The sequence below is a fragment of the Mobula birostris genome, chromosome 6 (genome assembly GCF_030028105.1).
Source record: "Mobula birostris isolate sMobBir1 chromosome 6, sMobBir1.hap1, whole genome shotgun sequence".
Lineage (NCBI taxonomy): Eukaryota > Metazoa > Chordata > Chondrichthyes > Myliobatiformes > Myliobatidae > Mobula > Mobula birostris.
In genome coordinates this window covers 111,495,207-111,507,999 of record NC_092375.1, presented here as the reverse complement: position 1 = coordinate 111,507,999, position 12,793 = coordinate 111,495,207, and the positions used below count along the sequence as shown (strand labels likewise).

At 44.2% G+C, this 12,793-nt stretch overlaps 1 protein-coding gene across 2 annotated transcripts in view; it reads left to right on the top strand.

Annotated features, from left to right (window-relative positions):
• Positions 1-12,793, top strand: part of LOC140199252 (tubulin alpha chain) — a 48,061-nt gene that overhangs the window by 30,260 nt on the left and 5,008 nt on the right. Inside the window, exons 2-3 of one of the 2 annotated variants that reach the window (XM_072260982.1) lie at positions 11,186-11,339; positions 12,223-12,445. In XM_072260982.1, the coding sequence (XP_072117083.1) occupies positions 12,265-12,445 (181 nt within the window). In that variant the 5' untranslated portion in view covers positions 11,186-11,339; positions 12,223-12,264. The remainder of the gene's footprint in view (positions 1-11,185; positions 11,340-12,222; positions 12,446-12,793) is intronic. The other variant, XM_072260981.1, reaches the window with a different exon arrangement.

Sequence of the window (12,793 nt, the reverse complement as noted above, 5' to 3'; positions counted from 1 at the left end):
GGAACAATCTAGGAATTCAGAAACTGACATCTCCAAATTTTTCACTCTTCAAGGTCATTCAGGCTAAACATTTAGTTTTATTAATGTCTCTGTTCCTTCGCGGGTGAAGTTTGCTTGAGTGGTGAGGTGAACAGGCTTGGCTGCCCATCTCATTGGATCTCATTAAAACCTATCAAATATTGAAAGGACCAGATAGAATGCACATGGACGTTTCCTATATTGGGGAGTCTAGAACCAGAAGCCACAGCCTCAATACAAGGACATCTCTTTAGAACAAGGAAGGTCTTAATAAGCAGGTGGTGAATCTGTGGAGGCCAAGTCATTGGGTATTTTTAAAGTGGAGGTTGATAGGTTCTTGATTAGTAAGGGCATCAAAGGTTATGGGGAGAAGGCAAGAGGATGAGGTTGAGATGGTATGGCAGAGCAGATTTGATGGACTAAATGGCCTAATTCTGCTCCTTCTGTAGGTCTTGATGTTATTTTTAGTTCCTTTTCATGCCTCGTGGCACAACAGGCAGCAACTTTGCCGTCTCTTTTAACACTTTTTTATGAGGCCAGGTTGCTAGATCGACACTTTATGGTCTTGGGTCGATATTATTTTACAACGCAAGAAGTCAGTAGGCCAGGGTGGGGATCACTGCACAGTCAAAGTCAAGGTTGAGTTTATTGCAAAGGTGCAGTGTAAGTCTTATTTGCAGCAGCATCACAGGCACAAAGCAGCAGAGATACAACTCCGCTGGCAGCTCGTTCCACCCTCGGAGTGAGCAAGTTCCCCCTCGGGTTCCCCTTAAATATTTCACCCTTCACGCTTAACCTGTGACCTAATCCATTACACTTTGTATTTTTTCTTTTTTTCCTGAGTTTATGGTTTATTTCGGCGGGTTACAATCAAGGATAAGCATACCCTGCAGGACTAGCAGTTCATGAACTGCTCCAGTTTCAGCTTGTATCAATGGGTTAATCATTAAACCAGTTGTTAACTGGAATGCAAATAGAGTACTGCAGAGCTGCTGCTGATGTGTGTAACCACTTATGAGTGGTTATCGTTTCCTGTTCACATAATGCCGGAGGTTTCATCATATTGTGCATGGACTCCACAGGTCCCCAATTCAAGATTTGTCTATCACATCAAGTTCAAGTTTAATTGTCATTCAACCATACACATGAATACAGCCAGACGAAAGGGTTCATCAGGCGTTAAGATGCAAAACACAGAACAACAGTCACACTCAGCACAAGTTGCATACAATTACAACAGCAGCAAGTCAAGTCAAGTCACTTCTTACGTCATTTCAACCATAATTACTGGTACAGGACACAGTAAAAACGAGACAGCATTTTTCAGGACCATGGTGTTACATGAAACAATACAAAAACTACACTGAACTACGTAAAACAACACAAAAACTACACTAGACTACAGGCCTACCCAGGACTGCATAAAGTGCACAAAACAGTGCAGACATTACAATAAACAAGACAATAGGCACAGTAGAGGGCAGTAGGTTGGTGTCAGTCCAGGCTCTGGGTATTGAGGAGTCTGATGGCTTGGGGGAAGAAACTGTTACATAGTCTGGTCATGAGAGCCCGAATGCTTCGGTACCTTTTGTCAGATGGCAGGAGGGAGAAGAGTTTGTATGAGGGGTGCATGGGGTCCTTCATAATGTTGTTTGCTTTACGGGTGTAGCATGTGGTGTAAACATCTGTAATGGTGGGAAGAAAGACCCCGATGATCTTCTAACCTGACCTCACTATCCGCTGCAGGGTCTTGCGATCCGAGATGGTGCAAAATACAATTACAAAAAATAACATGGACCAAGTCCCTGAGTGTCATGGCCTGTAGATTGATGGTCCATGGGATATTGTCCTGGAGCCACGTGTACAGTGAAATGTGTCATTAGTGTTATCAACAGACACAACTTAAGGATGTGCTGAAAACAGTCCTCAACTGGCGCCAAACCAGAAAACAACTTGGCATGCTTACATTGCTCAGCAGAACAATACAATGCAACAAAACAGCACAACAACAGCAAAACAACAACCACAACAGCAAAACAAGACCCGTCCCTCCCTCACACCCAGACGCATACGAAGTCCTCTCACCCCAGACCTTCTTTGGCCTGCAGCCTCCATCACACTCTGATTCGGGCTTGTAGACGCTGCGCATTGACTTCACAGAACTGGGGTTCCAGCCAACAGGTCTCAACTTCTGGCCTTCCAGCTTGACCCTCTGGCGTCGATCCTTGATCCTCAGCATCGACCCCAAAGATGCGCTGATCACTGAACGGTAGGCTTCGAACTCTGGACTCACTAATGAAGGGACCCTGAACATTGGGTCTCAAACTAGGGTTTCACTAATCTTTGAACCCGGGGATCATCGGACCTGGGTAGCTACACCATTCTTGCCAAAGCTACTCTTTCATAGCAGTTTTCCTCTCCTTATGGAATGTGGATGTCACTGATTTATTGATTTATTGACCATCCCCAAATGGTCAAAATAAATGTAGAATGATGCCCCCTTTGACCCTCACCAATTTTTATCTATACACCAAAGAAAGCATCCAGTCTGGATGCATCATGGCAAATGCTCTGCACGTGACCACAAGTAACTGCAGACAGTTGTGGACAGAGCTCAGTACTTCACGTGGCCCTTGAACCTTATTGTCTGCCTGCATGACATTTTCTTTCTAACTGTAACACTATATTCTGCTTTTCCCTTTTTCTACCTTAATATACCAGATCTGTCTGACTGACTTGAAAACAAAAATCTTTCTCTCAATATCTGGGTACATGTGACAATAATAAAGTAATGTAAGTTCTACAAATGTAATTGCAATCCCACCAACCAGAACCGTTGGTATTTCCTCTCAGATCAGGCAGTCCAGTGCATTGTGTCGCCGTACGTCACTTCCTCCAAATGGCGTGCAAGCCATTAACCTCAGCAACTGATGGTTCCTCCAGCATTTCTGTCTGCCTTTGACACCCAAAGGTTACAGGGAGAAAACAGGAGAATGGGGTTGAGAGGGGAAAATAAATTAGCCATGATGGAAAAATAGGATCAGAATTAGGTGACAGCCCACTGAGTCCACTTTAAGTCTTGCGGTTATGGGAGATGTGATAGGAAGAGAGTTTGAGGGGGCGGAAATCAGCCATGGTTGAATGGTGGATCAGACTCCATTGTTCACCTTCTCATGTTCTTATCAGAACTCGTGTTCTTGATATTTATTGCTTGCTTATTAATTTATTATTATTTCTTTTTGTATTTTCAGTTTGTTTTTGCACTTTGGTTGTTGTCTACCCTGTTGAGTGTGGACTTTAATTGATTCTGTTGTTTCTCGTATTTTCTGTGATTGCCTGCAAGAAAAGGAATTTCAGGATTGTATATGATGGCGTGCATGTAATTTTAGAATAAATTTAGTTTGAAATGTTTTGAACTTTGAGTAGCCTAATTCTACTCCTATATCATGAGGTCTTTTCAGGTTCTTGAGCTAACCTGTGCAACCCTAACTCTACCTCAGCCATGGAACACTACGGACCACCTTTTGCACTACCATGGACGTTTCTGTTGCCTTTTATGTGCAAATATCTTGTTTTGCAGTCCTTTTCTTCACTGTCCTGTATAATTTGTGGCACAAGAAGATTTACCAGTCTGCTGCCTGGATTAGAGTGCATATCTTGTGAGGATGGGTTAATCGAACTAGGGATTTTCTTTTTGGAGAGAATGAGGATGAGGTGACTTGATAGAGGTGTACAAAATGAAAAGAAGCATTTGCTGAACATTTTCGCAAGGTGAAAATGGCTAATATGAGAGCGCATAATTTTAAGGAGGTTGAAGGAGGTTGTCAGTTTTTTTTACATGGAATGGTGGGTGCATGAAACACCCTGCCGGGGTGGTGGTAAAAACAGATACATTTGGGATATACAGGAGGCTCTTAGACAGGGACATGGATGATAGGGGAAAAAAGAGGAGGGCTGTGTGGGAGGCAGGGGTTAGATTGATCATAGAGTAGAATAAAAGGTCAGTACAACATAGTGGGCTAAAGGGCCTGTACTGTGCTGTAGGGTTCTATGCTCAAATCAGATTTAGTCTGATATTCAGATGCATTTATTTATTACGGGTATATTGAAACATATAAGGAAATGGCTTGTTTGTATTAACAACCAACACAACCTAAGGATGTGCTGGGACAAGCCTGTGTTACGTACCCTGTAACTGGGTTGCCAAACCAGCAGAAATGGATCACTCAGTTGGAGTCTGGATTACTAGAACTAAGAAAGTTTTATTAAAGAAACAAGCAACACAGTAATCGAAAGGATAATAAATGCAACAGTTCAGCAATGATAAACACACATGTGCACAGAATTAAGATAACAGCATCAATCAAGCTCTATCGTTGTCTAGGGGTAAATGACCAATTTCAAAGTGACACAAAGTCCAGTTCAATTTAGTTCAGTTCGCAGTAATCGTTGCCATGGCGATGGACAATGTGGGGGGAAGGAGAGAGAACAAGAACGACTGATCATTCAGAACGGCTTCCACTCACAGACCGGCGATATTGCTCACAAGCAGCTTTCAGGCGAGTCCTTTGTGATGTCACCTGAGGTCACCGACTGTGACCCCTCCTCCAGATGCGGTCGATCCTCTGCAGTGAACCCGGCACCCAAGCAAGGGTGGACACACACCAGGTTCCCGCTGATCGTACCTTTCCACCCTGTGCGTTTGTGGCCCGGTACTTCCCACCGACTCGTGAGAGGCGCACTGCTTCCAGGGTCTCGTTACCTCGGGTGTCGTGTGTGTCCTGCCTTAGCGAACCTGCCCCTTTTTATCCCCCTGCTGGGGTATCGCCTGTCCATCACTTCAAACAGTTCAGGGCTCAAAGGGGGAGCCGATCTTGACAATATCCAGACTGATGGCTCCTTCATTAACATTTCCAGATGCTGCTTCATTGTGTTCCTTATCTCTCCCTCCCCTGAGGACAGGTGGCAGACCAACTGCTGATGCCACTGGTGCTAGCCCAGGCCAGCAAACATCTTAATTTATGTGTATTCTCGTCACACTTCCCCCCCTTTTAAGGATTTTTACCGGGGTAAAAATTACAAACATGAGTACATTATTTGATACACACAAATATACATCTTTATCAGCTATTTGGCTAATACAGCGAATTTGACGTTGTCAACACCTGACAGACAGTCAGTAATCACATTTTCCGTCCCTCTTATATGTGTTATTAATAATCCCTTAGACCAGGCTCCAACTCAGCAAACTTCATAGTGGCCAAAAACACTGATGAATTGCGATCAATGTAACCTCTCATTTGGTTTTGTCCCAGACCACAATAAAAAGGGTCGTCCCATTCCGACTTAGTTTTCTCTCGCAAGGGCTTAGTAGGAGGGGGAGGGGTAGTAACCGCAGAGTTATTGCAAAACTTCCTACAGTACCCCACCATCTCCAAGAGCCTTCTGAGGGCCCTCTTGTCTGTCGGGGTTGGGAGATCAGCGATAGCCTGCACTGTAGCTTGCATCGCTGCCAGCTGCGCCTGTGTCACCACAATTCCCAGGTAAGTGACCCCCGTGTGGCCGAACTCATTTTTTTCAAGGTTCACTATCAAGCTGGCTTCAGACAGCCGTATTAAATTGCCAATACACACCTCTGTGTTCGTTAGCCCTTTAGTCACTGAATTACTCATTCTATATGGCTGTTGTTTACTAGGCTGACCTATTGTAACAGACACCCCCCAACGTCCCAGTTCTTTGCATCGCCTCGGGACAATCAAACACACGGGTGCGAGTCGTTTACTTACTTCTCATAAAGAGTCACTTTGTTCGGGGATTAAGGGAGAGACCTTATCAGCAGACCTGGCCAAAACAATAGCCTTCTCCCATCTGGTCGATACCATACTCATCTTTTCAAAATGGTTTTTCTCTCTTACCGGGGGGACCCTAGCTTCATTGATTTCCACGCTAACCTCGACTAGGTTTGTTAGCATATCAAAAGCCTGTGACCGCCTCAGTTCGCGTCGGTCATAATCAATAACATCCTTCCCCCTGGGCAGCCGGTAAACCTCTTTCATGATTCCACCAACTGTTTCCTCCAGCACCGCAAAATGTCCACCAGGGGGTACCTCGTGGGCCATGTTAAAAACCTCATCCCCATAACCCTTTTGCACCACCCCCCACTCCTCATCTGTGGGCACGGCACTTGGTCTCCCTTGCTTCCTTAGCACTTCCTCCTCCACACAATAGCCTACTAGTTCCCTTGTTAAGTCTGTGTCAGAGAGAGCTGTCTCTGCCAAAACCATCAGCCCCTCGTCTCACTCCTGCGCCTGCACAAATTCTTTCCTGGCTACTGCTACGTCTGTCCCAGCTCCCTCACTACCTCTTGTCTCACTACACTCCTTCTTTTCACTTTCTACCCCCTTCTCGTACAAGGCTGGCAGAAACGTTTCAGCTAAATTCACTACCGCGGTCCCATGATGAACCTGTGAGTCCATGGGCGGGGCCTCAATGCTGGCAGGCTGACCTGTCAATCTCACGACTGGGAACACGATTCCCCCGGCGACGTCATTACCGAGCAAGACTTCCACGCCTTTCATCGGTAATTCGGACCTCACCCCGATCGTGACTATTCCCGAGACCAGGTTGCTTTGTAAGTGTGGTTTAAAGTGTTTACAGTGATGTGAATAATAGATAGAGGGAGTGGTGCTAAAAGAATGGTTGTTCAGATTAGCTGCCTGGTGTAAAGATTTTGTTTTAATAGCTCTGTAGTGCTCTCCAGAAAGGCACTTTTGGGAAAAGCAGTTTGCTGTGTAGGTAGTGCGCACAATTATTTTTCCTGCCGACTTCTTTATCCTGGACTCGTACAAGTCCTGCAGTGATGGTAGACAGCAGCTATCACTGGTCATTGATGCAAACAATGCATTTCACTGTTTTGATGTACATGTGACAAATAAAGCTAATAAAACATAGAATAGTACAGCACAGTACAGGCCCTTCGGCCCACATTGTTGTGCTGACCCTCAAACCCAGCCTCCCATATAACCCCCCCACCTTAAATTCCTCCATATACCTGTCTAGTAGTCTCTTAAACTTCACTAGTGTATCTGCCTCCACCACTGACTCAGGCAGTGTATTCCACGCACCAACCACTCTCTGAATAAAGAACCTTCCTCGAATATCCCCCTTGAACTTCCCATCCCTTACCTTAAAGCCATGTCTTTTATCTTTTAATGTTGGCTGCTTTCCTGAGGCAGTGGGAAGTGACAGGGGATCTGATGTCAATGGTTTTGTCATTGACTCTCTTGTTACAGAGTCAGGACTTGTTGGACAGGCCACATCATCCTTGAAGACACAAGAGACTGCAGGTGCTAGAGTAATAAATAATCTGTTGGAGGAACTCGGGTTGAGTAGTGTCTGTGGAGGGAAAGAAATTGTCGGCTGAATTATCTCTCCTCTTCTCTCTATGCTGCCATCTCAGCTCTCCACTCTCTGTCCTGAAGCAAGGTTTTGACCCAAAACATCAAAGTGTTCATTACAGGTTAATAAGACTAAAATAAACACTTGGAATATTGTGTTTTAGTTCTGGGTCACCTCAGAGGAAAGATGAGATTTTAAGAAAGTTTATGTCTTCAATAGTTGAGGAATTTAATTCAAGAGCTACAAGTGATAATGCAGCTTTATAAAATGCTGGTTAGAACATTGTGTTCAGTTCTGGTCGTCTCCTTATAGGAAGGATATGGAAGCTTTAGAGAAGGTGCAGAGGAGATTTACCAGGATGCTGCCTGGAATGGAGAGCATATCTTATGAGGATAGGTTGAGTGAGCTAGGACTTTTCTCTCTGGAGCACAGGAAGATGAGATGTGACTTGACAGAGATATACAAGATGGCAGGAGGCATAGATCGAGTGGACAGCCAGGGAGGAAATGACTAATGGGGGGGGGGGCATAATTTTAAGCTGATTGGAGGAAGGTATGGAATGTTTTTTTTACTCAGAGTGGTGGGTGCATGGAATGCACTGCCAGGGTGGTGGTAGAGGCAGATACATCAGCGATGATTAAACTCTTAGATAGGCTAATGGATGTAAGAAAAATGTAGGGCTATTTGGGGTGGAAGGGTTATATTGATCTTTGTGTAGGTTAACATTGTGGGACAAAGAATAGTACAGCACAGTACTAGTCCTACGTTGTATGTTTTAACACAAGGTTAAAAGAGGAGATACAAGGATAGTTTGTCATCCTAGTTTCTATAACACTCTGATATAACCGCAGAGCAGCAACAATGGCTTTACAGTTGGACATTATGATCAAGCTGGGGGAAATGTATTGATGTGATGTCTCCTTTGTGTTTGGGGATTACACACTAGGTTGTTTTGTGTTCCATCATTTGCTCCTATTCGTCATGGAAATTCACTTGAAGTTCTTTTCCATTTATATTTAGGACTAAGATGAATGCATCCTCACAGGTTAAGGGGATTTTTTTTTCTTTACATTCCCAATGAGCTTGCAAACTTTTGTCTAAAATTAATGTCAATGCCTTGGGATGCAGAGAAATTAGTAATTTGGATTATTATTGTCACATGTACTGAGATACAGTGGAAAAACTTGTCTTGCTTTCCGTCCATATAGGTCAATTGGTTACAACAGTACATTGAGGTAAAGATCATTTATATTTGTCACCTGTACAGTGACACATTGAAACATGCAGTGAAATGCTTTGTTTTGTGTCAAGGATGTGCTGGGTTGCCATGTTTTCGGCACCGACATAGCATGGCACAACTCAGTAAACCAAACCTGTGTGCCCTTTTGGAATGTGGGAGGTAACTGGAGCACACACACAGTCACAGAAAGAACAAACTCCTTGCAGACAGTGGTGGGAATTGAACCCTAGTCACTGGTGCTATAAAGTGTTGCTCACCACTACCCTACTACCAAGATAAAACAATAACAATAAATAACAAAGTGTAACAGCTACACAGAAAGTGTAATACATGTGGACAATAAGGAGCAAGATCATAACAATGGCTTTGAGGTCAAGAATATTGTACGAGGAGACAGTTAAATAGTCTTGTAACAACAGTCCTTGAGCCTGATGGTAGTACTTTCGGGCTTTTGTATCTACTTCCCAATGGAAGAGGGGAGAAGAGGGAATATCCGGGGTGGGTGGGGTCTTTGGTTTAGCCGAGGCAGTGAGAAACGTAGAGAGAATTGAAGGATATGGGTCTATAAAAAGCCAGAACATAGTGGCAATACTCAGTGGGTCAGTCTGTGAATGTAGATGGAGAAATTATCACCAGCTTGGGTTCAGCAGCTTTTGTCAGACCTGGTGGACGTCAGCTGTGCCAAGGGAGGATGGAGGGAGGGTATGTGATTGGGCAGAATGCAGATGTTTTCATCGAATATAGCACAGTACGGGTCTTTGGCCACAATATTGTGCCAACCTTTTAACCTACTCCACGATCAAGATAATCCTTCCCTTCTACAGAGCTATAACCCTCCATTTTTCGTACATCCATGTGTATTAGAGCATAAAATGTGAAGCAATATAGCACAGTGTAGGCCGTTCAGCTGTGCTGACCTGTACAAACCTACTTCACGATCAGTCTAGCCCTTCCTTCCCTCCTACACAGTCCGTAACACTCCATTCAAATGCTTATCTAAGAGTCCTTTAAGTGTCCCTATTGTACCAACCCAATTTCTCTTGCCATGACAAAAGGTAGTTTGTTCAATAAGGGTCATAGGCTAATTCTGTTTTGTTCTCCTCTTTCTGAGCAAATACTCCACCCTGGATTTTAGCACTCACTCACACACAGTAACCAATTAACCTACACCATCTTTGAGATGTGGGAGGAAATGGGAGTATCAGGAGGAAGCCCAGGTGGTCGCAGGGAGAGCTCGCAAACTCGACAGGTCGAAGTCAGGATTGAACCCAGGTCCGCAGCTGGTGACATCTCTTGAAGAGATGGGTTATAGATCTAGAAAATGGTGAAAAGACTGAAATCAGCAGAAGATCCTGTTGAATAGAGATGTGAGATTCTGCAAATGCTGGAAAACTTGGGCAACACACACAAAATGCTGGAGGAACTCTGCTAAACAAGATAAGAGCCTAGGATATACAGGAAAGATCCTAGCATGGATAGAACATTAGCAATTGGTAGGAGGCAAAGACTGGGAATAAAGGGAGCCTTTCTGGGTTGGCTGCAGGTGACTAGTGGTGTTCCACAGGGTTGTGTTGGGACTTCTTTTTACGTTATATTTCAATGATTTGGAAGGTGAAATTGATGGCTTTGTGGACAAGTTGCAGGTGATACAAAGACAGGTGGAGGGGCAGGAAGTGTTGAGGACGACAAGAGGTTGCAGTACTACTTAGACAGATTAGGAGAATGGGCAAAGAAGTGGTAAATGGAATACATTGTAGGAAGTGCATGGTCATGCACTTTGGTAAAAGGAGTAAAAGCATAGGCTATTTTCTGAATGGGAGAGCATTCAGAAATCCAAGGTGCAAAGGCATTTGAGAGTCCTCATGCAGGATTCCCTAAAGGTTAATTTGCAGGTTGACTCAGTGGTGAGGAAGGTGAATTCAATGTTAGCATTCAATTTTGAGAGGACTAGAATATAAAAGCAAGGATGTAATGCTGAGGCTTTATAAGCCACTGGTGAGGCCCCACAGTTTTGGTCCCCCTTATTTAAGAATGAATGTGCTGACATTGGAGATGGTTCAGAGGAGGTTCACGAGAATGATTCTGGGAATGAAAGGGCTATAAATTGAGCAGCGATGGAAGGCTCTAGGCCTGTATTCCCTGGAATTTAGAAGAATGGGGGGGGCTCTCAGTGAAACCTATTGAATGTTGAAAGATCTACATAAGAGTGGACATGGAGAGGATGTTTCCTTTGGTGGGAGAATCCAGGACCAGAGGGCATAACCTCAAAACAGATGAATATTTAGAACAGAGATGAGGAATTTTGTTAGCCAGGGGTTGGTGAATCTGTGGAAGTCATTGCCACAGGTGGCTGTAGAGGCTAGGTCACTGGGTGCATTTAAATCGGAGGTTGATTGGTTCTTGACTAGTCAGAGCGTGAAAAGCTATGGGGAGAGGCAGGAGGATGGGGTTCAGAGGGAAATGGATCAGCCATGATGATTCAATGGGTCAAATGGCCTAATCTTGTTCTTGTCTTATGGTCTAACGCAGCAGGTCAGAGGTGTGAGAGAGAGATAGCAATCTGGAGGACATTCTAACTGGTTGCATCACGATCTGGCATGGAGGGGCCACTGTACAGGATTGGGAAAAAGCTGCAGGGGGTTGTAAGACTAGCCTCCCCACCATCAAGGACATCTTGAAAAAGGTAATGCCTCAAAAAGGCAGCATCTACCATTAACAATCCCCACTGCCAGAACATGCTCTCTTACTAGCATCAATAGCATCAATGAGGAGATATAGGAGCCCAAATACATGCACTTAACATTATAGGAACAGCTTCTTTCCCTCTGCCATTAGATTTCTGAATAGACAATGAAACCGTGAACACTACCTCACCACTTTTTTATATATATACATACTCAGTGACCACTTTATTAGGTACACCTGCTTGTTAATGCAGATATCTAATCAGCCAATCATGTGGCAGCAACTCAATGCATAAAAGCATGCAAACATAATTAAGAGGTTCAGTTGTTGTTCAGACCAAACATCAGCATGTGGAAGAAACGTGATCTACGTAAGTGGCTTTCACTGTGGAATGATTGTTGGTGCAAGATAGGGTGGTTTGAGATATTCTGTAGGTGAAGGTGTCTTGTTAGTGAGAGGTCAGAAGACTGGTTCAAGCTGACAGGAAGGTGACAGTAACTCAAATAAACACGCGTTACAATGGTGTGCAGAAGAGCATCTGTGAAAGCACAACATGTCGAACCTTGAAGTGGATGGTCTACACCCAGAAGACCATGAACATACACTCAGTGCCCACTTTATTAGGTTCAGGACGCCTTGGCTGAGGAAATGGCAGGCTAGTGTTGACAGAGAAAATCATCAGATTGTTTGTTTTCCTGGAGTGGATGAGGCTGCACTGCACTGATCCTGCAGAAAAACAGATTTTGCAGCATATTTCAGTAATAATAAATCTGATTCTTGAATAGAGGAGTATGTTTGAGAGGGCCTTCTGACTTTGGTCCTGGCCCAATTCTTGTATTTTTGTTTCTAATTCTGACTTGGTGTTGTTTGTTTATTCCCAGCGTGAATGTATCTCCATCCATGTTGGCCAGGCTGGTGTCCAGATGGGCAATGCCTGCTGGGAGCTGTACTGCTTGGAGCATGGCATCCAGCCAGATGGACAGATGATAAGTGACAAGGGCGTCGGAGGAGGGGATGACTCCTACACTACGTTCTTCAGCCAGACTGGAGCTGGTAAACACGTTCCCAGGGCAGTGATGGTGGATCTAGAACCTACTGTGATAGGTTGGTAATGGGCTCTTTGGCAATTTGTTAACCGTTTGTATTCACCTTTTCATATTTAAGACCATTTAGTGTTATTTCCAGTGCACAGGTGTTAAAGGAGCACAAAATCATTATTACTCCAGTTCCAGTGCTCAAACTGCCCAATGAATCATGGGTACCGGCCTACCTGCCATCAAGGACATACTGCATACTTAGAAAGCTGCCAGAAAGAGTGGAGTGACATTTGCAGTTTTCTAGTCTCCCAGAACCATGCCAGAATGAATTGATTCTTGAAAGATCATTACTAATGCTTCCACAATCTCTTCAGCCACCTATTTCAGAACTCTGGGGTGTACACCCCATCTCGTC